At 41.5% G+C, this 24,648-nt stretch overlaps 1 protein-coding gene across 2 annotated transcripts; it reads right to left on the bottom strand.

Annotated features, from left to right (window-relative positions):
- Positions 1 to 50: 50 nt before the first annotated feature.
- On the bottom strand, positions 51 to 22,733 carry LOC131470225 (protein arginine N-methyltransferase 8-B). 2 transcript variants are annotated; one of them, XM_058645917.1, is made up of 10 exons: positions 21,902 to 22,733; positions 17,996 to 18,241; positions 16,126 to 16,281; positions 11,911 to 11,974; positions 10,932 to 11,074; positions 10,027 to 10,114; positions 7,971 to 8,086; positions 4,603 to 4,753; positions 2,119 to 2,240; positions 51 to 1,669 (listed from the first exon to the last, which is right to left on the bottom strand). In XM_058645917.1, exons 1-10 carry the CDS (start codon positions 21,968 to 21,970, stop codon positions 1,586 to 1,588), a joined length of 1,239 nt encoding a protein of 412 aa, XP_058501900.1. In that variant the 5' UTR covers positions 21,971 to 22,733; the 3' UTR covers positions 51 to 1,585. The 2 variants fall into 2 exon arrangements, with proteins under 2 accessions (XP_058501900.1, XP_058501901.1); XM_058645918.1 differs by having other exon boundaries at positions 17,996 to 18,238.
- Positions 22,734 to 24,648: the final 1,915 nt, after the last annotated feature.

Below are 24,648 nucleotides of genomic sequence, written 5' to 3'. Positions count from 1 at the left end.
GAAGTCAATAGTATGACTTATGACAATATGTAAAATGACATTTAATTGAAATAAAACATGTGGAATTAACATGCCAATTATTATTGTTAATATTATTAGAGAGTTCATTAGATTTGTATTAAACCTAAGGAGCATTCCTCAGACGTGTTTCTATGAAATATTCCAAAGCTACTCTTTTGAAGCAGTTAGACAACTCTTCTGATTGAAATAAGTTGACTTGGCATGAACGATTGATTGTAAGCATCAATTATTCAACAGCACTGTTGAGATTGTATTGCTTTTTAGTTATTGATATTGTACTTTGAGTTGTGATGTTCTACTGTGTTATCCCCCAAGTGTTGACACTACATTTTACATTTGCAGCCATGTAAAGATTCACTGGGGGCAATGACAAGAGAATAGAGGCCTGGTTCTTGGCTTCTCCTGTGTCAATGTAGGAAAAAATCAATCTCTTTAAAGAAAAAAAAAAACATTATATAAAAGAATGTAATCCTCAATGTCAAAAGCTTTCTCCCGGATGACTTGACTGAAGAAATCCCTCCAGTGTATATCTTGGCAATGACAAGTACGAAGAGCATAGGTGAAGCGGATGGACATTTTTCATCTTATGAACTTGTCCACTGAGATAAACTCCTTTAACTCCAGTGCTAGAAATGATCACAAGAGCAAAAACTCAAAGTTTTCATCCTTATTGCACTCTCTCCACTCTGAAGTGCTTGTCGGTTTGTGAGAACAGAGCCAGTAAAGTGATCAAGGAGCATGACTTTAAGCAACTTATCTAAGATTCAATAAAAGGAGAGTGTCTCTTCTGACTACACACGGGACTAAAGAAAACCGATAATTGCATAAATGAGGAAAATAACTCGGTAAGCGTCGGCACTTGGGATGGGAACGGTATGTTATTGGATTTTAACATCATAGCTCAAACTAAAAAAAACACAGGGCACGTCGACTTGTACACTGACAATGCAAACACTTCACCTTTCAAATATACAGTACATACGCAGGCTTGTCCTTGGCTGTGCTATTTCATAGTTACTAGTTTTCCAACATTGCTAAATGTACACAAATATAAATGCAATGCTATTAAATGGTTGTATTTATCAAATACAAAATTCCTTACAGTACATTTTGACATAAAACTAAACTCATTATTGTACTATAACGTAATGTGGACAATACGGTGATTCATAACCATAAGATCTACTGTGTTTTTAAAAACAACAGCTATGCCTCCATAAGGTCCAACGTCTTTTCCTGGCAAACAAATAGTGAGCAGAACACAGAGTTACATCATGCCATCTCACACCACACGTACACCAATAATCTTTGACATTCATCAACACTAGAACATTTCTTTTTGTCACTGTTACATTCAAAACTGTTTAATGTCACGAGTCACTTCCTGTGTTCTTCATACACCGTAGTGGCAGCAGTGATGTTGTCACTCAGCCTGTTTTTTCCTCCTCATCATTGTCCCCTTTTTACATCGGACAGTGTGCTTATGGTCATGTGAGTCACCTGTCTCCCCCTGGAGCTTTAGGGGTTGTACTCGATGGACCACTGTAGTCCCCCTCGGTCAAATTTAACGCATCTTGTAGTCGTGAGATATGGCTGCTTCACACAGCTGCCCTTTGAAATCCAGCTCAAAGGTAAAGTCCAAGTCACGCTGCAGGTGAAACAGAGTGAGAAAACATGAGCAAACACAAAGCCAGAAGTGAGAAATTGATAATAAAGGAGCACAGAGTGTTTGATGTAGTCAATAAGATAATCTGTTGTTGTTTGCGTGGAGGTCACTGACTGAACGCTGTGCAGTAAAGGTGGGTCAACATATTGATTTGGCTGTCCTTCCTCGCGCAATATAGTCATCGAAATGCCAGAGCAAATGTCAATATTATTAAATTAAGGCTCCCGTTTCGCTCGATGGGGCATCGCACTTCACGTCTTCTCGCGGCGACGCTGCTCAAATGAATAAGGGAACCGGTCGGAGGTTACCAGGCCGTTACCCTGTGATTCCCACCCCTACTGCCCAGCACTAAGGAGAAAGTCTGCTGCCTAGCTATGGCCAAGAAAGCTCTAATGATTTCCGTTTAGAAAATTAACTTGTAAAACACTCACAATGTTTTTCTCGTTGGGCTTCATAGCAACGCTACCAGTGATCTCCTCTCCTCTCCGCACTGTCAAGTACTCCTCCAGGTAAAACACTGTCTGCTTCCAGTGGGTGTATGGAGCATCCGGAGCTGGGACACACACACACATACACATACACACAGAAATACACACTAGACACTAAACTGACAGTAGGTGTGAGTGTGAGAGTGGATGGTTGTTTGTCTCAATGTGGCCCTGTGATGGACTGGTCACCTGTCCAGGGTGTGCCCCCCCCCCCCCCCCCGCCTTCTATACCAGCTGAGATTGGCACAAGCGATGGTACTGCTGCTGTCTGATGTCTGTGTGAGTATAAAGTAGTACGTTTTCCACCCGACATCAGTGTCAAGTGAAAAAGAAACGCTCAGAGAGAATGAACAAAAGCAGAGAGTGCACTTTGTCTTCGTTCTGGAGCAAGTTTCTTCTCCTAAGTTGAAGAAGATAGCAATGTGGTAAAATGCACGGGTGCAATCTCGACCTCTAAACTGCTGCTGGAGTCAGTCTGCTTTCATTAGCTTTTCACTTTGTCTTTTTGTGCTATTTTGTGTGCAAGATGGAAACACAAAAAAACGGTAAAACCTGAAACTCAACCCAAAGCAAATGCAAGTTTATTTTCCAGTGCCTTGACCATCACTGAACGCTTGGCTGGGATTCAAAAGGTCAGTGGCACTTAGATCGAATTTCTGCCAGCCGACCTGGGGCAAATCGGTAGCTTTACCTTTATAGACGAGGCCTTTGTGAGTCTGCACATAAAAGAGCCTGCCAGTCAGTGTGGCTGGTGCACCGAGGTGGCTCTTGGTCTATGGGCATAGCTCAATAAAACACTGTCAACTTACTTACTGGTGTTTGGTATTCTAATTTAGTAGATGAGATGGCATTTCTACTGATCTCTTTCTCCCCGACTGAGCCTGTGTGTGTGTCTGATGTTACTGTCCGTCACACTTGGTCAATTTGTGTGTAGATTACTGTTTCAGATCTGTATCTTAACATTTTGGCAAGCAGAGTTTGAATGAGTAGCAATGGAGAACTTTGCTTACAAAAAACTCAAAAATCAATAACAGGGAAGTGGGAAGTGTAGACAAAGGAAATGCTTACCATTGTTTTTTTTTAAATCATCCGCACCTGGAGGCCAAAACAGCAGGTGCTCAAACCAACATCTAAAGTTACCCCTGATTCAACATTATTACAGAATTTGTTCAAATAAGTATTTTGCTCCACCACCACTAGATGTCAGTCTCACACAAATTTGGGACAGAGCAGCATCATGTCCCTCTTATTCAGCACTGTGGATCATACTCGCCAGCCTGATCTACACTGTTTGTTATTCACACTGCTCCGTGCCTTTAAGTCCTCATGCTGGGCCACATTAGAAACGTGTCTTTCATCTAAGATTAGGGGAATTTCTAATGAACGTCTGAAGATTCAATCTAAACACAGCCAGTCTAATTAACTCTCCTATCTCGAAGGAAGTAACAGTTAACAAGGGCAGCTATTAGTATGGAAGCCACCCAGTTCCTCCTCGGCTGCCAGTTAACACAATGAGCGTTGGCTCTGTGTTAGACTTCTGTAATGCTTCAAACCTGGCACTCTCTTCTCAGTTAGGTCAGGTCCAGACTTCAGGGAGTAGTAGTTCCCACATTAACATATCCGGATTGATATTAACATTATTTTATTTGTTTTTAAATGTCTTCATGGTCTTGCCCCACAGTATCTGTCCGACCTGCTTCAGTCTTACGTCTCTGAGGAAATTCAGAGGTGACTTTTTTTTGGTCTCTTTGACCCTTAACTTAGTTTGAGATTTTTAATTGTTTTACTGTCTTTTATTGTTGTTGTTGTTTTTTGCATTTTTATTTGTCATGTCCGTGTACAGCAATTTGGCCTACTGTGGTGTCTTTAAAGGGCTTTATAAATAAAGTTGGATTGGATTGGAGTATCTCAGGCTAAGGCTGAACACAGTACCCAACTCTTTAGTGGCACCGATCAAGTTATATTTACTCTGCCAAATACCAATTCTTCACCTTAAATCAATCTGTGCTAAATGACAGTACTTGGACTTACTTTCACAACTTAAACTACGTTTTTGTTGTTATGAGAGAGAGAGAGCGTAAAGCACCAGCAAACAGTACTGTTGTTTATCTCTTCCGGATTTAAAGTACTGCTACTGATTAAAACGTGAGTGCACCCAACCGTGACCAACACATTGTTGTGGAATCAAAAGCAGCTGCAGCTTCAGTGAAAGATCCACTCTGCAGTTCTTTGTGTGGTGTTTGTGTGGAAAGTTACAGAATCTGAACTCTGGAGGGCACTGTGTTATTTGTGAACTCTCACTCATGCCTCGTCATGGAATTATTTAAAACAAACAGAAAAGATGACATAAATATTAGATCATTTATATACTATGTCTATATATAGCGAGCGAGAGTGCAGCTTTAATGGAAGTGTGAGGCCTCTCACCCGTGGAAAAGCCCGTCTTTTTATGACACTTTGTGAACTCGATGTTGAAGTAGGTGACCAGTGCATGGATGTAGTCGTTCCTCTGGATCTGGAGGCAGAACGCTGAGGTGAATGAGAGGTCCTCGGGCTTTACTGTGTAGATATCCACTTCCTGAAAGATTAAAGAGAAGGGCTTTTCTCACGTTGAACTGAACCATGTACACTTTGATAGTTTAAGCTTTCCATATATTACCCTTATTCTGCCTTTTAAAAGAAGTATTTGCTGTGACAATCAGAGGGGAAAAATCATATTTGTTGTCTTGCAGTTGGGGGGGGGGGAGTTTATAATGACATGGACAATACTTAAAGGACAGCAAGAGAACAACATGAAAAAGTAAAGTGCACCTTACACGTATAAAATGACAAGAATATCATCATTAAACCCCACTAGGATTGCATCAGGGTCCAGGGGAATGAGGCCAGTAAGTCTTAGACAAGGACAGGGGCCTATGGTGTCATGCATTTTGGATTTAAGTGTGACCTAAAACTGTTATTCCTACATGGTTCTAGCCAAATCAGTTCCTGTCCCCCCCATTCCTGTCACTGTAATTGGCTATCTGCTGCCACACTGTTTGAGGAAGAGCATGTTACCCTGTGTGCCATTGTGATAGTTCTGCTGACTGAGTGACAAGAGGTGGAGTGCACCTCTCTTCAAACCTACACCGCAGAACAAACACGAAGGCTGTGAGTGGGAAAATCTTGCTGCATGTTCCATTCGATGATAATACATATTCTCTGCTCGCTCGTTTGCTTCGGTGCCAGGTGCCACGTTTGCTGTGGAGGAATGAGCATTTTGTTTGGCAATAAAATCACAGTCATAAAAAATCCACCCCCCACCCCATGCACACACACACACACACACCTTCTTTAAAAATGACTCCCATTAACACATTTGCCAGGCGTTTACTCTGATCAGAATCCATTTCTCAACTTAAGACGGCAATGTTTGCCCTCTTGTAAACACTCTCAAGGCTAAATCAAACCTGTAAAGCAGATTGTTAATGTGCAATTATGTGTTTTTCTGCAGGATTACACTTTGTAATGATTCTCACTGTGAGCACCATTGCCAGAGTTTCAAGCAGCAGTTTAATAACATCAGGTCCTGTGTGTGTGCGCGCGCCGCTCGACCGCGATACAACTTTAATGAGGTCAGTCGGTAATCCATTTAAAGACAATAACGCTTGTCAGATGGGTAAACCTCTTCTTCACAAGATCCAAAGACATTCCCTCCAGCTTCATAGAGGTTTTCATTAAACTCTTTGGCGGTGCATGTGTAATAATCTCCGCGCGTTTTTAAAACGAGCGTGTTGTCTAATATCAAGGAGAACAAACAGCTGGCGATTGAGAGGCCGGAGTCCGAGATATGCTCATGTTGCAATATTCCTCCTGGAGGACAGGTGAGACAGAGCAGAGCCGTCTAATCGATGCCAGGAATAAGAAGGTCACTGTGACAAGAGGCACAATCAGAGGGAGCAGATGGGCTGCTATCGACATGCGTGGCACAGCAGCCTCATCAGTCTAATCTATAAAACAAGAGGCTCTGACAGGGCAGCGGCCACACGTCAAGGTCAAACTTTGCCAGCTGCAGCATGCCATACAATTTGTTTTTCTATCACTCTACACTCTGTAATCACTCTTTATTAGTCACTAAGAGTATTATAGCATCTGCTGAGAGGTGGACATATGTCAGGTGTGGTTATGGTGGTTTGTGTACCATGCAATCGCACAATGAAGTTCATGTAGTACGAGCTTTATCGATCTTCAGCCTTACAGCATATCTGCTAACAGCGGTTCTATAATGTAATTGACAGCTCGGCGGTGAGACCACAGACTGTATATGAAAATAAAAAGACGTGGTTTTCTGGTTTGAAAAGTGAAGCCAAGGAAGTAAGATGAAAGTGTAGCATTTAGCCAACACACTCTGTTTGAATAAAAGTCTGTGGGATAATGAGCTTCTACTTCTCACTTGATTTATAATGCCAGTAAACATTTTTCCAGAGAAGTTAATGGTCTCCATCGCTAGCTTCTGGTCTTCATCAATAAAACACAATTGTCAATGTTGTGAATTATGTTCCCATTTAGAGGAAAGTAGATGATAAAGCAGGACATATATGAGCGGACTCCACGGTGATTGACGGCTGGTTGTCGTCCAAGTGGTGCCTGGTCGCAGGCAACTTGACATTTTGGTGCCGGTCAAAATCACAAATTCTGAGGCTTCAGTCCAGACCTACTTTGTCTACTTCAGGGGTGTCCAATTGTGCCTTTATACCTTTTTTTCAGTAAAACTTACTTACAAATGCACAGTGTTATAATTATTTTATTTTCCTTGTCACAATTATCATCAATTTAAGGAGTGCAAATGAAAAAAAAATCAGCCTTTTTTTTCCATATCTGAAGTCAGGGTATCATAATAGGCGATACATGCATGTGTCTGTCGACTCAAAGCGGAACTCCTTACCAGCTGAGCTAATGGGGGGGACCAAGTTTCAGTCCCAGTCCATCCCTGGCCATAAATAATACATTATAAAGCTGAAGCTGCAGGCCATACAAAATCTGACCCAGGGACGTGATTGGCTAGCGGGCTGGACTTTGGACACGCCTGCTGGTCTACTTCTTCTTTCTTCTCTTTAAAGGCAGTTAGGGCATCTGCACTGCGTCATTGCTGCCTCTTTTGTTTCCTATCGTGCTCTTGATCTGCTGTCTCACAGCATTGGGCCTCTGCACTGTTGTGTTCCTGCCTTCTTCTTTATAGTTTCACTGAGGTGGGAATTGTGAAATGTGGGCAAAAAAATAAATCAATCAACTAAATCAACAAGGGATATTTTTTCCAAGTCATTCATAGACCTGTGTTAACTCAGAACTAACAAGCAGGAGTACGCATGAGTCAAACTGTCCTTGTCTAAGATGGATACAGGCTGCTGTGGACCAGAACCAGATTTGAGTCAGAGAAAGACAAATCCCCCGCTTAGACTCTGAGATAAGGTAAATCTCTGCCTCCTGCTTTGATGTGGTAAATTTACAGCTCATGGTTACTTTCAGGCTCTCCATGAGGTCAAATGGGGAAAGAATGCACATTTCCCATTATGTTTGTAAAACTTGGAGGGATACATTTTCTTATTTATGACATCATGTGAATATTAATATCTTCCCGAATATGCTGCCAAACCCATACCTGAACAGCAACATTGGATTGTACTGACCCTGTATATGATCATGATTGTCCAAGGTCGGGGCTTAAATCTGAACTTCAGCAGCATAATAACAATAACAACCATATTTAAAACCCTGTAATTGCTTGAATCCTTAATAGTCGCATGCTGCATACTGACCTTAATTAAGCAGCAGTTGGTCACGACCTGTTTGGAGTCCACGACGTCCACCAGTGGTTCCCTCATTGCCACATTACGGATGCAGGTCATGTCAAAGCCATAGACATTCTCCCACCCTGTTAAGAACACAGTCATGCAATTCATTTAGTTAAAAAAAAAAAACTTCTTTGTACATTAAATAAAGTTTTCTAGGACATAGAGAGGAAGGTGTAGACAGCTGCAGCACTTAGAATTATGACCCTTTGTTTGAGTTTGACCTCCAGTTCTTTCGGAACAATGTGCAATTTGACGGATAAATAGCACAAAGTAAACACAGACTTTGCTGATGTTCCTGTTGCTTTGGCTAAATCAACCCATACATTATTCATCAAGTGTTTTTCACATGACTCTATCATTACCCAAGAGAAGAACAAATACTTGAGTTGGTGATAATGAACAGGTCACAAACCTCAGGATTTTCTTTTTTGGAACACTGTGGAACACTTAAATAAGGCAGTGCTGCTCAGAGTTGAACTAATGACCTCACAATGGTCTTGGAATATTGGAGTATTTCTGACTGCCACTTCTACCTCAGTATGAAGGTCATGTTTGGCCTTCGGCCTGGAGAGAAAGAAAATGCGTCTCACTCAATTCAGTCTGGCCTTTTACCCGTGAAGAGCGGGCAGACTAATTTGAAGTACAGAGGCATGATCGGAAAGCATATGATGCAGCGAGACAGCGCGGTATGACTTTCTCTGAATGTTATCTGTTGCACCGTGGTTGTATAATTTCCCAGATGTGTGCGGGAGTGTGAGTGGGATGCCTTTGGGCTATTGTTCACATTCCCTCTTGTGATCTAGGTTGTGCACTGGCTTAACACTGTTTGGTGCAGTTACTCGGCTTTTTGTTCCGCAGCAAAATGTCACCCACAATCCTCCTGGCGTGTTCCGAGTGGAAACACACTGAGATGAAGAGCATTGTTGACTTAAAATGTCTGAGGAAAAGAAAGTTCAGAATCATTTGCAGAGCTGGAAAGGTTTTGTACAACACGAGCGAGCACGCACATTGCTGTTTTTGTACAATGTGGATAATGCTCTACACTCATGGCTCATTTATAATGTGGAGATATGAGTTTTTGTTATAGTAAGCACAGTACAAGGTAAACCTATGGAGCCCCAGACTTGACATGGGGGGAAAAAACTCTAATCTGTGGCCACAAAGTAGTATTTCGTGGCCATGAAATACTAATTTGTGGCCACGAAAGAGAGAAATAGTCATTTGTGGCCAGGAATTGGTATATTAGTGTACACAAGTGCACTCATACCTTTAAGAGCAAGCAATGTGCTATTGAAACCCATTCCAACAGCAATGTTTGATCTTGCTTTCATGAAAGCATAATACATTATTATATTCCATATGGGTGTCAAACTAGGCTTTTGCCTTGGGATTGATCATTTTTACTACTGTCCACCAGATGGTGTTATTTTGGCCGTATTTGGCATCATGGAGAAAAAAACATACTATATCCACTAGATGGCACTGTCACATGTGTTACTGCTAATCATTGGCATATCTTAGGCAATAACAATTTGACAAAAAAAAAATATTTTTACATGTTTTCATCTAAAAACATGGTGGCATCATGACAGAAACCTGGCATTTAAAAGGTTAGAATCTTAATTACTATTAGTGCAAATTAATTTGTTTTCGATATCAATAATTAGGTCAGATGTAGGTGAAAAAAATCAGCTCAATGAAAGTAGAATATAGTTGTGTATAATATTTTTTTATAGCCTGCTTCTAAACAGCAATTTTTTGTGCTTAGTGGTACGAGTGTGACTAATATTAGGCCGGAATATTAGGCCTTGCCATAGGGGTTAATATTTGACATTCTAATGCAATTCTCCATTCATTTTTTTTTTATCATAACAGTAACTAGTAAATAAAGCTGTTGAATAAATAGTGAAAAGAAAAACAATCGTAAACATCCCTAGAAGTGCCGTGAAAATGGAAATAAACTTGGTAAAATACGAGCGACTGTCACCTCCACATGCTTACGCGCTCACATTGAACTCACAGTGTATCTTAAAGTCTTTGTACTGCCGGTCTTCAATGGCCACCACGTACAGAGAGGCACGGTCAGGAAACATTAATCCACCGGGTTTCTGTTTTAACAAATGAGGTGAAGAAACAACCCCAGCAATTAATCCTGCCCACATTATAAAATGGTGTACACTACAACACTGATGACATTTCATTGCTCAGTCAAGTACACATTTAAATAATTGAGCTGTTGACTCTGTGTGCAGACGAGTGAGTTACAGGCCAGCTGTTATTGTCAGGTAAGGAAAATGAACAAACACATGGCATTATTGAGTTTAGTCTTGAGTCATGTATTAACTTGGCCGTGGGTTTTAGCTGTCGATTGATAGTGTTAACAGTAAAGTGGCTCCCATTGTTCATTCATTCATGAGTCAGAATTACAAACCTGGACTCATGCATTATAATCAATGAAAAAACGTTACATTATCCCTGCCCCCCTTTTCTCTTTTCTTTTTAATGCTTATCAATAGCATTAAAAGGGAAAAACACATTTCAGCTAAACAATAGTTAATTAATCAATTTAGATGAATTCATTGTGCGTTGGCTTTTTTAAAAATGTCCTAGCCTCTAAAATGATTCATATTTTTATAACCAGGGGAATAAAACACTTTGCAAGGACATTGCACCATATTAGGAGGTGACCAGATAAAAAAGTTTGGAAGCCACAGTTTTAAAGGAACCACAGCTGAATGTTATGAATGTATCACTTTTTCATATAAATAGAAACGTCCGCTTGAATAAATTCAGTATAGACGCAGGCTAGGACTTTACATTTATGGCTTTGTTTTGTCCCTGGGAGCTTAGTTCCTCCTGTTATTGTCAGATTTATTGACAAACAAGTATCATGTCACACGTCCGAGTGGACTCCATACATCGTACCAGCCACTTGTCCCTGGCAAAGATGACAGTGTTGAGCATGGATTCATAGAAGAGGCAGTAACCCATCCACTCCGAAATAATGATGTCGACCTTTTCCACGGGAAGCTCCACCTCCTCCACCTTGCCTCTGAAGATGGTGATAACTGAAGCATATAGAGCATCTTTTAAACATGTAATCACTGCTCATAGCTTGACATTAAAAAGGGCAAACAAAACGCACTTAACAAGACAAACCAGGCTTAAACGTGTGCAAATCATCATTAAGCAATAGAATTACACAGTGAGTGACACATAAGACAAATCAGAGTTACTTCATTTGTGCTGCTTTGATGAAATCAGGCCAGATGACTTCAGTTTGGATATTTACTTTCAGGGAAGTCTATGGAGGAGGCATTTGGTCATTGCAGTAGCTGAGGTGTAATGTTATTACCATAGACTGTGTATAAAAAGTGGATGTAGCCCTCAGGTTTGCCAGTTGAAGCTCACCAAGAAGTAAGAATATACCGATTAACCACTAGGGGGCAACTCAGCTGGCTACAAAAAGAATGAGTGGATTTTTATGAATGAAAGTCTCTAGGAAAATCTACTTCTCACTAATGTGAGTAAACATTCCCTGAGGAGTTATTGCCTATATTGCTTGTTTCAGGTCTTCTTCAGTAGAATTTGATGTCAATTTTATAAATAGCATTCATATTAAAATATAAGATTATACAAATAGATAATAGATTATAAAGTACAGCATATATGAGTGATTTTGCAAATGAGTCAGCCCAGAGGCGCAAACTGATTCTGAGTTTGACTCTCCTCTCAGATTAGCAATGATTCAAAAATGCTCAACTGTGACCATCTCTTCTTCTTCATCTTCTTCTAATGATGTTTCTTCTCTGCCAACATGTCTCATCTGTCACGACTCTATCCTATTATTGCTCCCCTCAGTGTCATCAAAGTGGAGACATTAAGGAACAGCAGCATCGCTTACCACTGTCGAGGTGGTTGGACTTGATGATCCTCTCTGAGTACTCTGATATACTGGAACATTCAATCTGGTAGAAAAAGTAAAAACAAATGAGCCGGCCATAGACAATACAGACCACTGTGATACCGTTGAAAGACTATCTTTAGTGGAGCATCAACTGCACTCGTCCTCGGTTTCACTTTAAAATGTTACTCCTGTACCGACGCTGATGGGTCCGTTGTGTACCTCTTTGATGAATAGCAAGAATTAAGCAGAAACGAGATACTTTGGAAGCCAGGGTGCCTTGGACTTTACTCAGAATGATCTAGATGGAAATAGAAGAACGACAGGGGAAACGGATAAAGTGACAACCCCCCTGTTTAAAACTGTCCTCCCATAAAACCACAGTTGTCAGTCACATAAGACAACAGTGTGTCCTGAAATGACATGTTGACATCTAAGTGACAAAACCTCACAATGAAATGATCAGGTACGTGTCGACAGTCAGCTTCTTGTCTTTGTAAAGTGACCAAGATTGACCTTGAGAAAGTCCTTTATTATATCATTAAACTGAAATATATGAAATATCTATAAATATAGAATAAAATATCGAACATTTCCTTTTAAAGTTTTTTGATTTACCGAAACAAGGTCAGCTTTGTTTCTCTCTGTTCATGTCTGCCGTTCCTATCCTTAATAAAACTCGTAGGCTGGTATTGTGAGTCCTTTTTAAACAAGACCACACCATAAGGGTTTTTAGAAACAAAAAGAAATAAACTGAACTAATAGCTTACCAGCTATGAGTTTGTGAAAGGCTTAGGGGATTTGTCCTGTCTGCTGTGTTTGATAGTACGAAGTGAATGTTTTTAAACACTCTAGCACTTTTGACATTTGAGCCTGAGGGCAGCAGGTTCTGGAGAGGGACCGTTATCTCGCCTTGTGCACTGAGGTTCATTAAGAATTTCAGTGTGCCGAAGTCGAGCTTAAATAGTGGACGGGCGAAAAAAAAAGACTAGAATCTACTGTATGTGATCACTGAAGCTGGAGTGCTTCCACATCTCCTTACTTAAATGAATTAAGGTGGCAATTAGTCAGTGCTTAACATCAACAGCCCCTAATGTATGTTCCACATGTGTCCTTCCGCTGTAGTTTCATCTCTCGTTTGACATTTCCAATTCTTTGAAGTTATTCCTGCCACGCTGCTCTTGATCTGTTTCCTTAAATATTCAGAATCATCCTGAGCATTTATTATCTACCTTATTAGGCTGAGTCATGGTTCATTTATCAAGGTGCCCTCAGTTACAGTTATGATGTATAAAAAAAGCTCCTTCATTCATCGGGGGGGCTTCGTCTTAGTGAGCAGTTTTCAAAATGAAAACGGGGGCAAAACCCAACAGGAGGCATTTGTCAACACCAGAGTTTTACAGCATCAGGTTGTTTGAGACTAGTATAGATTTTCACTGGAGTGTGTACACTCTGTTCTGTCCACGGGGACTCTGTCTGTCAGAGGTGTGCACACTCCTTCACAGCGCAGGAGACCTCCATCTGGTCACAATCACGCAGAGGAACTCTGTATCATAAAAAGGCAAATCCAAGCTTGAACTCTTGTGGAGATCAGGCTGATAAATTCAAGCACTCGTCTGTGCCACAAAGTCTCGGGGGGAAGAATGAGATCTATGTACATTTTTTACTAATATGCACGTATGGGTAGTGGTAAGCACTCTTGCCTTTGCAGCAAGACGACCCGGGTTTGTGACCTGGTCGGAACCCAGGTTCTCCAGTTTTCTCCCACAGTCCAGAAACATGCAGATTTGGGGATTAGGCAAATTGGAAACTCTAAATTTACCACAGGTGTGACCCCACCTATCGCCCTACGTCAGCTAAGATTGGCTCCAGTGTCCCCGCGACCCTCATGTGGAGGATAAAGCGGTAGAAGATGGATGGATACGCATATATAACGTCTTTTCAGACCTCACATTAGTGCCGTCTCCATGGAGCAACACTGTTCAGTCTTCCCTGTTAGCAGTGGGCCCATAAGCAGGCTGCTGGTGGTGCCTGCAGCTTTTTTGCACAACACTGGTGCGTCTGCCCATTAAAAATGATCAGGCTGTATCAACTCTGTAAACAAACAGGAATGCCAGGTGTTAGGAAGGCATGTGCAATATTCTGTCAACACCAGCCCTCATTAACTAAAAAAATCATCTTCGCTTGTTGAACCTCCGTGAGAGGAGTCAGTCATTATCATCTTGTAGATATAAAAGTCACAAGTCAGTAGGAATCCTGAAGCCTGAGTCATTCTCCTCATCCCTGTGGGCTCCCACTTATCTTTCTCTCACATTTATAACTTTACCCAGGTACCCAAGTCAACAACTTTTGATATAACTTTTCAACTCACAGACATTTACTCTATCCCCCGATGTGGCAAGCAGGAGAAAGCTCAACAATTCTTCTTTTCCTGAATTTTGGTTAGTTGCATTTGACTCATTTATGTTGTGAAATTCTTGGAAAAAGAAATTTGACCGTCTTAATTTCAGTCCACTTTTTCAGGGGAAGTCGAGCCAGTTTGACAATTTTCTGAAGGTCAAGCTGCGCTCTTTCATCCCATGAACACAGAGCTTAGACTGAATATAAAAAGGAATCTTCTAGTTTGCCAGCTGAAGCTCACCAGGATGTAAGAATATATTAAATAGCCAGCAGGGGGCGAGTTCTAATCTAGACTATAAGCCACAGCACATGTGACTGGACATCAGTGTGATTGACAGCTGGTATCGTCCAGTAAGAGTCTGTTTGCAGGTGAAATCTGTACATTTCAGGTTTTTATACCTCAACATAGCACTGGCCAATTGTCAATTCAAAACGGGGCGTTCTCATGAGTGATGTCCACACTGGTTGCCAAGTGACACTGCTGCCACACGAAGGACTGTTTGCAACTTAGTTGTCTGCCCTTTATAACTCTTTACAACTTAAACTTAACATAGATTAACTGAGTGGATGTTTGCTGTTTATACATCAGCAGATGACCAGTTTTCAAGCGTAATGCGGAGCGCAGTAACGACATATCCCCTCTCCACTCGTAAATAAGTTGCACAATGATTGACTGTGGACCCAAGGCTGCTGTTGAAGTGCACCACGAACTGACATTTGAACCTGTCCATAACACCATAAGCCACCTGTTTAAGTTGAAGTCCCTCAATAATGTCTGCCTCCTGGTTGCCATATGTTGGGAAACCTTTGGTTCTGAGTGGATTTGGCTGTTTGGACCCTGGAAAACGTGCTTGTAGCTGAGCAGAAACTATATAGTCTATGTATTTAATCATTCGTTTTAAAAGTGTAATCATTAATAAATGACCAATGGAGACGTCCGATAATAAACGTGGGTTTGTGGTCGTAAATATCGCTGACATATGGAATTTCTCAGCCGGTCCAGAGTGGAGGTTATCGGAGGTTATCGCTTTTCTTTTATCTATAACGAGGTCCATATGACGGAACGATGTTGGTGTCGACCCAGAATTCAGTCCTTTCACCTTGCACCGGTCCCAGGTTTCACATCGTGCTTTATATAAGCCTTAGGTCCCCCTTAAGGTAAGGGGCTTTGGTGCTTGGCTTAAAACGAGAGGATTTAGGTCAAAAACGAACTAAATACCTTAGCCGTATTTATGTAACTAAAACCCTGTCAGACAGCGGTAGGACAAATGTGAGGTAAAGCAGAAACCTAAGTGATAGATTTACCTTTGCTTACTCTGTAGTACAAAAACCTTGGGACACAGATAAGGGGAGGAGAGAAAGTGAGTGAGACAGGACTAAAGAGGGAAGACAAACAACCACAAATATTTAAGGTCAAGCAGTAGAATTCAGAACAAATCTCTTGGAAATGTAACTATTGCTCCCCTGAACTAAATATATGCCGTCTGTAGCCACCGTATAAGAACAAGTTCCACATAGTTAAGTCAGTGGTGTCCTCTCCGGCCCCGGTATACGCGATAACAGTAAAAGCTCTGAAATCACCACAGCTCAGCCTTTCAACCTGCCTGAGAGGCCACACACATTTATCAGCTGCCTGTCAGGCAATTTCGTTCCTCAGACTTTATAAGGAATTCAAACGAAAAGGTTGAAATTTATGTTCGGACGTGAGTGATACTCATATCACACATGTGCACGGTGTCAGCGGCTTGTCATGCTGCTCGCCACCCCGATGGTCCTGCGCGGTGACACTCCACTGCGAGTAAACGGTTGTCTCACCCCGTACACGTGCTTGGCCCCTGCCTTGGCTGCAAACATGGACAGGATCCCGGTGCCGCTCCCGACATCCAGCACTATTTTGTCCTTGAAGACGTGCTTGTTGTGGTACATGGAGTTCCTGTAGGTGAGCGTCCTCACTTCGTCCTTCAGCATCTCCTAACGTGCGACAAAAGAAATATCAGGGGCGATGTAAACGCAGCTCACCCCCCGAGGAGAGTGGCAATCAGAACATTGAATGGACAATGATTTGTGGATTTGCTGTGGATTTCTGGAGCGGAACCGGCACAAATAACACCGGCTCCTCCTAATCTGTCTATCTGTCTCTATTCTTCCACAGACGTATGGTTCTACATCTAAATGCATAGTGGGAGGGGTTTCTGGATCAGCCTGTCTGCCCTGTCTGTCTCCCACCATGTGTATGCAAGTGTGGAGAAAATGACAAAAATAAACCTAACCTACATTCCAAATATATAAAAGAAAGGCATCGCACAGGTCAAACGTGGGCTTTTTATACAGCCCGTCACGCTTTATGTCCTCTCTTTGGAATGTAAAAGAACTCTGAGTTAATTAGACAGACAGAGGAAATACTCTCCTCAATGGCAGCGCATGGAAAGAAAGATAATGTTATGTCTCACTTGGAAAAAAAAAGGTACAGGACCTTTGAAAGTGCACGTGTACGGCACATTTCCCATCATGTCCAGATTGCATGGAGCGATTTAACACAGAATCTGCCCTCACAGGCAGAAACGTCTCTCACGTAGACCCCACTTCTCACTCGCCATGACGTGAAACTGTACGTTGTTAAATGTTGTTGTGGCAGGGCACTTCAGGGGATCAGTTAAAAGTCAAACTTTCATCTATAATTAATACGGAAGCATGTTAAAGCAGTAATGTGTGACTTTTTAATGCAAGCAAATGTCTGTTACATTCAAGCCATGGCTGAATGCGTTCACACAGTGCTGATTATGCCTATCAGCTACACGTGACTCACTCTGTGTTTCTATGTTCAGCAGTGTTTTGAGATGGCAGATGGAGGTGACAACAACAGTGTATGGCTGAAAAGGCTCAAAACTGCCCTATAAAAGTTTAAAAAGTGAAGTAAAAAAAACAAAAACCTGTACAATTAGCAGTTTGACTTGATAAATGCTTGGGTTTATCTGGGTGATATGTTAGAGGTGTCTGCGGGGGAGCAAAGGTGGGGTCGGGGTGAGATCACCGAGATATTTTTTGTTGTGTACAGGCGCCAGCAGTGTTTTGGTAATTACTGGGAATTCCTCAGGGGATGGCAGACGTTTGCACTGATTGACTAATGAGAGAAAACATACAGTATATAGTTAAGTCTAAAAAGATTAAAAAAAAAAGGACATGGAAACCAATATCATTTTTCTGTGTTATAGGACATGTGAAAGTAATTGTGTGTCTGAGTCAGAGGTTTAACTGTGTTATTTAGGCCATGACTGTATGAGGAAAGACAACATGCAAACATGACTAACTGCCTATGTCAATGTCAGCTTGATTGTTTCCCGGTTCAGAGTTGATCTGCTAATTAACAGGTGCATTCTCATCTGCTGACTGACCTAACAACCAAAGATATGTTGTCATTATGGCAGCTTTGAACCCTCTGCAGTCAACATCTGAGTGTATTTGTGTCTTCTTCTTGAATTCATAAACTTGCTTAAAACGCTTAAAGATGACTTTTTCTTAAAGGTTGCGAAAATAAACAAATAAAAACTGGATTTTCAGTGACATGACTTGTTTCCTGGGAATATTTAATCAAAAAAAATACATTGCATGACTGGCAAGGACAGATATGAGACTAACAAATAAGGAGGATAGATTTTCACTGACTCTCATTTTGATAAAACAGTACCTCATGGATTCCAAAATGAGCGTAGGAGTCAAAGTAGTAGTCTCTCGAGGTCATCTCCTCTGGATTAAGGAACTTGGACATCTTGCCTCGCCCTGGGCAGCTTGGCAGACTGGCAGCGTGGGGTGTGTGCGGTGGGATTACAGGCCGTGGGGTGTGCTGGATGGAAGGCACGGGCTTGGGCAGCGAGGTGGGCTGCGCCGACTGGGATGGAATTATGCGTATTGGCCGCGGCTGCGACTGTGGCTGCTAGGAAGAGAGACGTTGAGACAAAAACAAAACAAAGAAAAATACTCCATTAAGGCTCAGGACTTTGACTCTGAAGATAATAATAATCTGAAGATTATTCTGATCACTGACATCAAGTCAGCCTGTCTCTCAGCAGAAGGCTGCACTGCACAGAGGGTACAACCATAATGGCCTGATTATCACCTCTGAAGCCTGCTGGGAAATAAAGCCATTTATTTCATGTGTGTGTGTGTGACAGGGAGAGAGAGGGATGGAGAAACAGACACTCAGCATCTCAGTTGAGCAAAGAACGGTTCTGGTGTTTGTTGGCATCACAACGTTCAGCCTTCTAAAAATAATAAATCATGAATAAGTGGTCGTGTGAAACAGAAACAGCTACAACACATTTATTATTTTATAATTGTAAGTAAAGGTATGAAAGGTTCAAGGATTATTTTCACCTTTCTCATGCTACTCTTTCTCGATAACTAATTACGAGGTCAGTGGCCAAACTCTGGCTCCTCTGCAGTGCTTTTGTTAAAGAGTCCCAAGATTCCAAGCCCCAAATTGCCTCTAATCGTTATCCTCATTGTGTGAGCACTTTGACCTGTCAGTTAGAATTAAAAAGTACTAAACACATTTACCGTAATGCATCATGTTTTTATTTCTGTATCTTTCCAAACAGGGATTTTGCAGGGTTCGACTGAGGTCACGTAACAGCATAAACATGCATTCATTTTCTACTGTTTATCCTTTCAGGGTTGAGATTTAATGTTAATTGGTGCAAACGATATTAGTGATAAAGCATCTGAACATAAAGTGGATTGGGAATAAAATGGATAACTCGTCAGCAACCAAGTGCAGGGGAGTGATGGGAAAAGTTCTGCTGTTCATGAAGATTTGACATTTAATTTAAAAGCAAAGACCCAAAACATCTTAGGTGTTGATTTGCAGAGGGACAGCAGGGTCTAGTATTCACCTATGTGTTCTTCATTTAGCAACTGCTGGCATATTTGTAAAAAAAATATATATATATATATATATATTTAAATAAAAGTAATTAAATAAAATACAATGAAAGCCAAAAAAGAAAAAACAACAACATCATTATAAACAGCTGGTGGAAGCCAACACTGTGACAAGACAGGGCCACAGAAGAGAGGATTTTGATGCCAAGTTCAATACGAAAAAACAGAATCATTATTTGATGTTGGTAATTAAAGTTTCAGATGAGAAAAAGAGTAGCACACACACACACACACTCACACACAAACACATCCAAGGTTGTGTTTTTTTTACTGGATCTTCGTTACGAGAGTGTTAAAAACACTCATTAGATTCTTATGTCTTAGGTCTGTTATTGTCTCTAGTACAGTATCATCTGACTGCTATAGGCGACCCATTTGTTTAATGTTATTTGTATTCCTTTCACCCCAACCGGTCGAGGCAGATGGCATCTTTGAGTCTGGTTCTGTCCGAGTTTTCTCTCTCCACTGATGCCTAGTGTTTGCTCACTGTGTGAACTGTTGGGTTTCTCTGTTCTCCATGATGTTGTCTATGTACAGTGCCTTGAGATAATGTATGTAATGATTTGGCGCTATACAAATAAAACTGAATTTAATTTAATTTAATAGATTACAGAGGTGTCAAACTCGTGGCCTGCGGGCCACATGCGGCCCCCAATCAATTTCATGTGGCCCGCCACTTGATCCTTTTCATTTTGCATCGTTTCATATCAAAACGAACACTTTTATATTGAAATGATGTGAAATATCATAAATATTATTATTTCAATTATAATTATAACATTGTTTATATTTCTCAAAAAGGGGGCTTTTCCCCCCTTTTTGCCCCCTACTGACCAAACTAGTCACTCAGTAGCTGCCAGGTTGTTTGAGTGTGAGACCCCTGAAATAGAAGATGGTTTGGTTGAGCAACTTTATGTTTATGTTCCAGTGTGTTTGAATCAGTGACATCTAATGGTGAAACCACAGATTGCAACAAAGCAACAAGAAGCAAGAAGGACTCCCGTGCTCAGCCCTCCCTCTCAAGCGCATCAGGGAACTACGGTGGCCTCTCTGCTTGTCCTGTCTTTCTTTTTCTTGGTGGGTTTATGCATCATGTTTATGTGGGCGGAGACATTCTTTTTCATTTATACGGTAAGCTTCTGCTTCAGGCTGCTGAATCATGACTGGGCAAGAGGACAGCCTCTGTAAAACAAGGCTTTGCCTATAAAAGTAAAAGGCTTTCTTCCCCCCCCAAGACTAAAACAAAACAAATGACTTTTTAAAGCAATTATACATTCATACAAATACTCAGTTCCTGCCAATAAACCCACCTAAATGTTACACACTGGACCTTTAACACTGACATAAATATGTTTCCTGTTTTCTGTGTTTTACTGAACATCAATACATGATCGTATAGAGGGGGAGCTGCAACAGGAAAAACCTCCTGTAAACAGCTGGATTTTCATGTCCTGAGATGAGACGATCTACACTCTACAATCACAACAGTGGATGTAAGATCATCTCAGGATATGATTGGAACCTGACTGCCAGGACGAAGTAGGACGAAATGTGGAGCCTATTCCATTCCATTCAAGTAATGCATTCCGTGTGCAATATGTTATTGTCATTGCGGAATATTTAGTACTTTTGACATTACCTCCAAACCTCCATGACTATGTCAGAGTCATGCATTCACTTGCTCTGAGGAGTAGTTTTGTGATAAATATTGCACACTGAAGCAACATGAGGCCGGCAGTGACTTCACAGAGTCTTTTAATCTTTAAAGCATTTCTTTAAAATAGTAATAAATAAAATAGATCAGCGTTGCTCCCACAGTTTCCAGTCACTTTGTGAATACAAATGTGGCACAGGACTCAATGAAAGATGGGGGGTGTCTTGTTGTGCCGTACTGGATTGTTACACCCAGATGAGGAGAGAGGAGGAGGATGAGGAGGAAGAGTATGGTGGATGACTTCTTCACTGCAGTGATCGCATACTGTCGTTTTTATATTAGATCATGGGGACCCCCCAATGTAGAGACCTCCTGTGCTTGACGTGTGGATCTAATGACACATCACCTCCTTCCCCCTCTCTGCACATCATCTCCCAGCGTCCAGTTCGTCTGCAGGATGCTGCAGTACCTTGGACAGCGCAAGTGACACCGATCTCAGCGCAGCGAGAAGCAGCAGCAGCAGCAGCAGCAGCTCTTATACACATACAGGCTGTAGTGTATTTCTTACTATGTATTCCTTCTTTAAACGATTTTATATGAACAGAGAGTGGAATCCTAATCATAAATGTACTATTTGAGTTAAATGAAAGTGAACACAGGTAAAAGGGGAGAGTAAGTGCACTCGCTCCTCGTTGGAAAAACTCCCTTGCTTGCGCCTCCCATGCACAAATGCATGCTTTTGTCAGATGGGTGGTGATGGAAGGGCGTTGTAAACACATTTGCAGAGAGATACAGAGAGACAGATATTACCGGTGTACTCAGATATCGGCACACTCAGTATCCTGCATTTTGTCCTGGATGCAACTTCTGCCAAAGGTGGGAGCTGTGGTGCGTGCTGCAGCTGTACTGCGTGGCGCATGGAGCAGAACTCCTCTATAGGAACTAAACCAAACGCTCGTTTTGGTTGGAAAATAGTAAAAAAGTGTTCCTCACACTTACCTCCATGCTCTCAGACTCCGCCATCTTTCTCCTGAGGAGCATGCAGCGGGACGAGTGCTTAATTCCCATAGGAGCCAGATTACACACAAAAAAAAGGTGCTGACACTTGAGAGAAGTCGAGAGAAAACAACCGCGCGCTTCTTGATTTCTTTTTTTTCCCCTTCAGGCTCTTCCGTTGGTTCCTACGAAACAGTTCTCATTCATGTCTCACCCTGCAATGTTCCTTTGCAAAGACTGAAAAGACACAAAACTATACGAGGTCCCGAAAGCATCGCAGCTACTGGTGCCATACAATGCTGTTGCGTAAAAGTTTGCAGTCCACCGGTGCCGGGAGAGAAGGAGGAGAAAGGGCATCATTGGGCACCAGCTCAGGACAAGAAGGTGAAAAGAGAGAGAGAGAGAGAGAGAGATCTAAATGCAGCGTCCTATCTCATGACCCGGTGAGCGCTGATGGGAATCTCAGAAGACTGCAGCACCCAAAAAAAAAGAAGCAGCAGATTGTCATGAAAACACTGTTGTAGCCGCCAATTTGATTGACTCCTACAGCAACGCTGTTTCTAAAAATAGGATCGCAGCCGCTGCTGCCTCTGAGTGGATAAACCTGCTGCCGAATACATGCACAGAAATCTGACGACGATTTACTTATTAACACCAGGTCACCACCAAAGTCCCTCCTCTCCTAAAGTGGTTCGCTCCTCTGGATGAATAAAAAAAGATCAGCTTCTTTACAAAAAAATAAATAAATGAAGAAATGAATGAATGAATAAATAAATAAATAAATCGCTGTCCACCTCCACAAAGTGCTGAACGCCGTCTGTGCACGGAGAGATGGAGTTGGTTCACTCTGCATGAGAGTGAGGATGCCCTCTGCTCAGGTTTACACACACATTCTCTCACACACACACTGACTGTGCATCCTGTGCATCCTCACAGGTCTAGATTTGATCACAATTTTCATATGTCAGTGATTCCATTCTTTTCCATGATGCATTGCATCCTTAATGTTCAGTCCTAATGGATTTTCATCAATCAATCCAAGTCAAATAGGAATTTAGAATTTTATTTTACAAATAAGATGGATATATTCTGTCCACCAAATCTAAACAAATGCTTCTAAAGTGGAGCTGCAGCCGCAGTAGTTGGACAGTGGACGGTCAGTGCACGTTGTGCCGTCACTGCATCAGTGCACAACTGTCCATGTCCACATGGCAATGTATAGAAACCCCATTGATTCCATTTATTTTGATTGCTTAACCAAACTTTTCCTCTAACTAGTTAAACCTAACCCTGACATAACCACGAATCAAATCTTAATATTTCAATCCAAACTCACATGGAGCCACAGAAATTAGGTTCTGCTTCACCAGGACTGAACTTTGGTCTCCAGGATGACAATTGTACCTCTAAAAGTCAGTGTTCACACCAGAAAATGTCCTAAAGAGATAACAAAAATGCTGTTTACACACACACACACACACACACACACACACACAGAGTGCACTGGCGTGCATCCATGACTCTGTCCACAGATGCTGCATAATCCCAGCTGACTTGTGCTTGTGCAGCCATTAAATGCCACACCTGCTCTGGTCCTACACATCTGACTCTTTCCTCCCACCAGCTGTTACACCATCACACTCTCTACTGGATAATCTCTCCCCGCGGTTCACTGTAAAGTGCTGCCACGGCATTATTCTGTAATAAATCTTGATTCTCACTGAACCTGGACGATGCTCTTTCAGAATAATAATTGAAATAACCACTGCAGTTTTTTCTTTTATTCTTATTATTTTGCGCATAATCTGCACATAATGCCGTCAGAGCTGTTTTATAACCAAATCGTGTGCTATTGTATCCAATCTCCAAAGTCCTCTGCCTGTGCAGTGGAGTCTATTTTTGGGGAGAGGCCATCCCTCTTCCACCCACACCACTCACCACTTGTTACATTATTCAACAGAGATGTTCGGCAGACACTCACCGGGCGATAAGCAGGCACCAGCGCGGAAACTTGCTTCAATTGCTCTCTTTGTTTCCCACACATTAAAGTCCCTTTATGCAGCAGTACATACAGCTGTTAGATTATACATGGGAATGTGGATGCATTATTTACAGATGTGTAATGTGTTACATTAAGCGTCTCTGACTGACACAAACACCTACCCACGAATTCTCCATCTCGCTGTCGCAGGAGGATCGATATCTCACCACACAAAGAGAATTGATTATGCAGTCGAGTAAATTACCACTAAGATGCCCCTTGATCTCATTGTAATTACTCTCCACTCACTAACGCGCTGTGTTATTTCCTCCTCAGACGTCACTTGGAGAGGATCAGAGTCTAAGGCGCCCTGAAATCACTTTAATAATCAGATTTTTGCTTCACTTTAATGTACAGCGCGTGGTCTTTTATCATAGATGATTGATATTGAAATTACCTTGTCACCATTTTGTGATGAAAGAGCGACGCTAAAATGGTTATAGTCCTTTGTCCTGGGTCATGTTTAGATTTGATGGATAGTGCATGTGTGTGTGTGTGTTCACACAGCTATCATTATATGAAACAAACCAGCAGAAATAACAGAAGCAGCAAATAACTTGGATTTCATCCACGAACAACTGTTGGATTATGTTTAATTTCATGCTGGATCTTATTATTCATTTTAGGCCGAATGATAAACTACACACTTTTCAAAGAATAAAACATTCTAAGTAGTTAATATTTAAATTGTATTATATTTAGCCCCCTC

Source organism: Solea solea, chromosome 12 (genome assembly GCF_958295425.1).
Source record: "Solea solea chromosome 12, fSolSol10.1, whole genome shotgun sequence".
NCBI lineage: Eukaryota > Metazoa > Chordata > Actinopteri > Pleuronectiformes > Soleidae > Solea > Solea solea.
The sequence above is the reverse complement of the archived record's forward strand: the minus strand, read 5'-3'. Positions and strand labels throughout refer to the sequence as shown.

Coding starts and splice junctions, on each gene's coding strand:
- LOC131470225 (XM_058645917.1), bottom strand. CDS start 21,970: ATGGGAATTAAGCACTCGTCCCGCTGCATGCTCCTCAGGAGAAAGATG. Junction 16,282..17,995: donor CTCATTTTGGAATCCATGAG/GTACTGTTTTAT, acceptor GTCGCACGTTAG/GAGATGCTGAAGGACGAAGT. Junction 11,075..11,910: donor GTCCAACCACCTCGACAGTG/GTAAGCGATGCT, acceptor TATATGCTTCAG/TTATCACCATCTTCAGAGGC.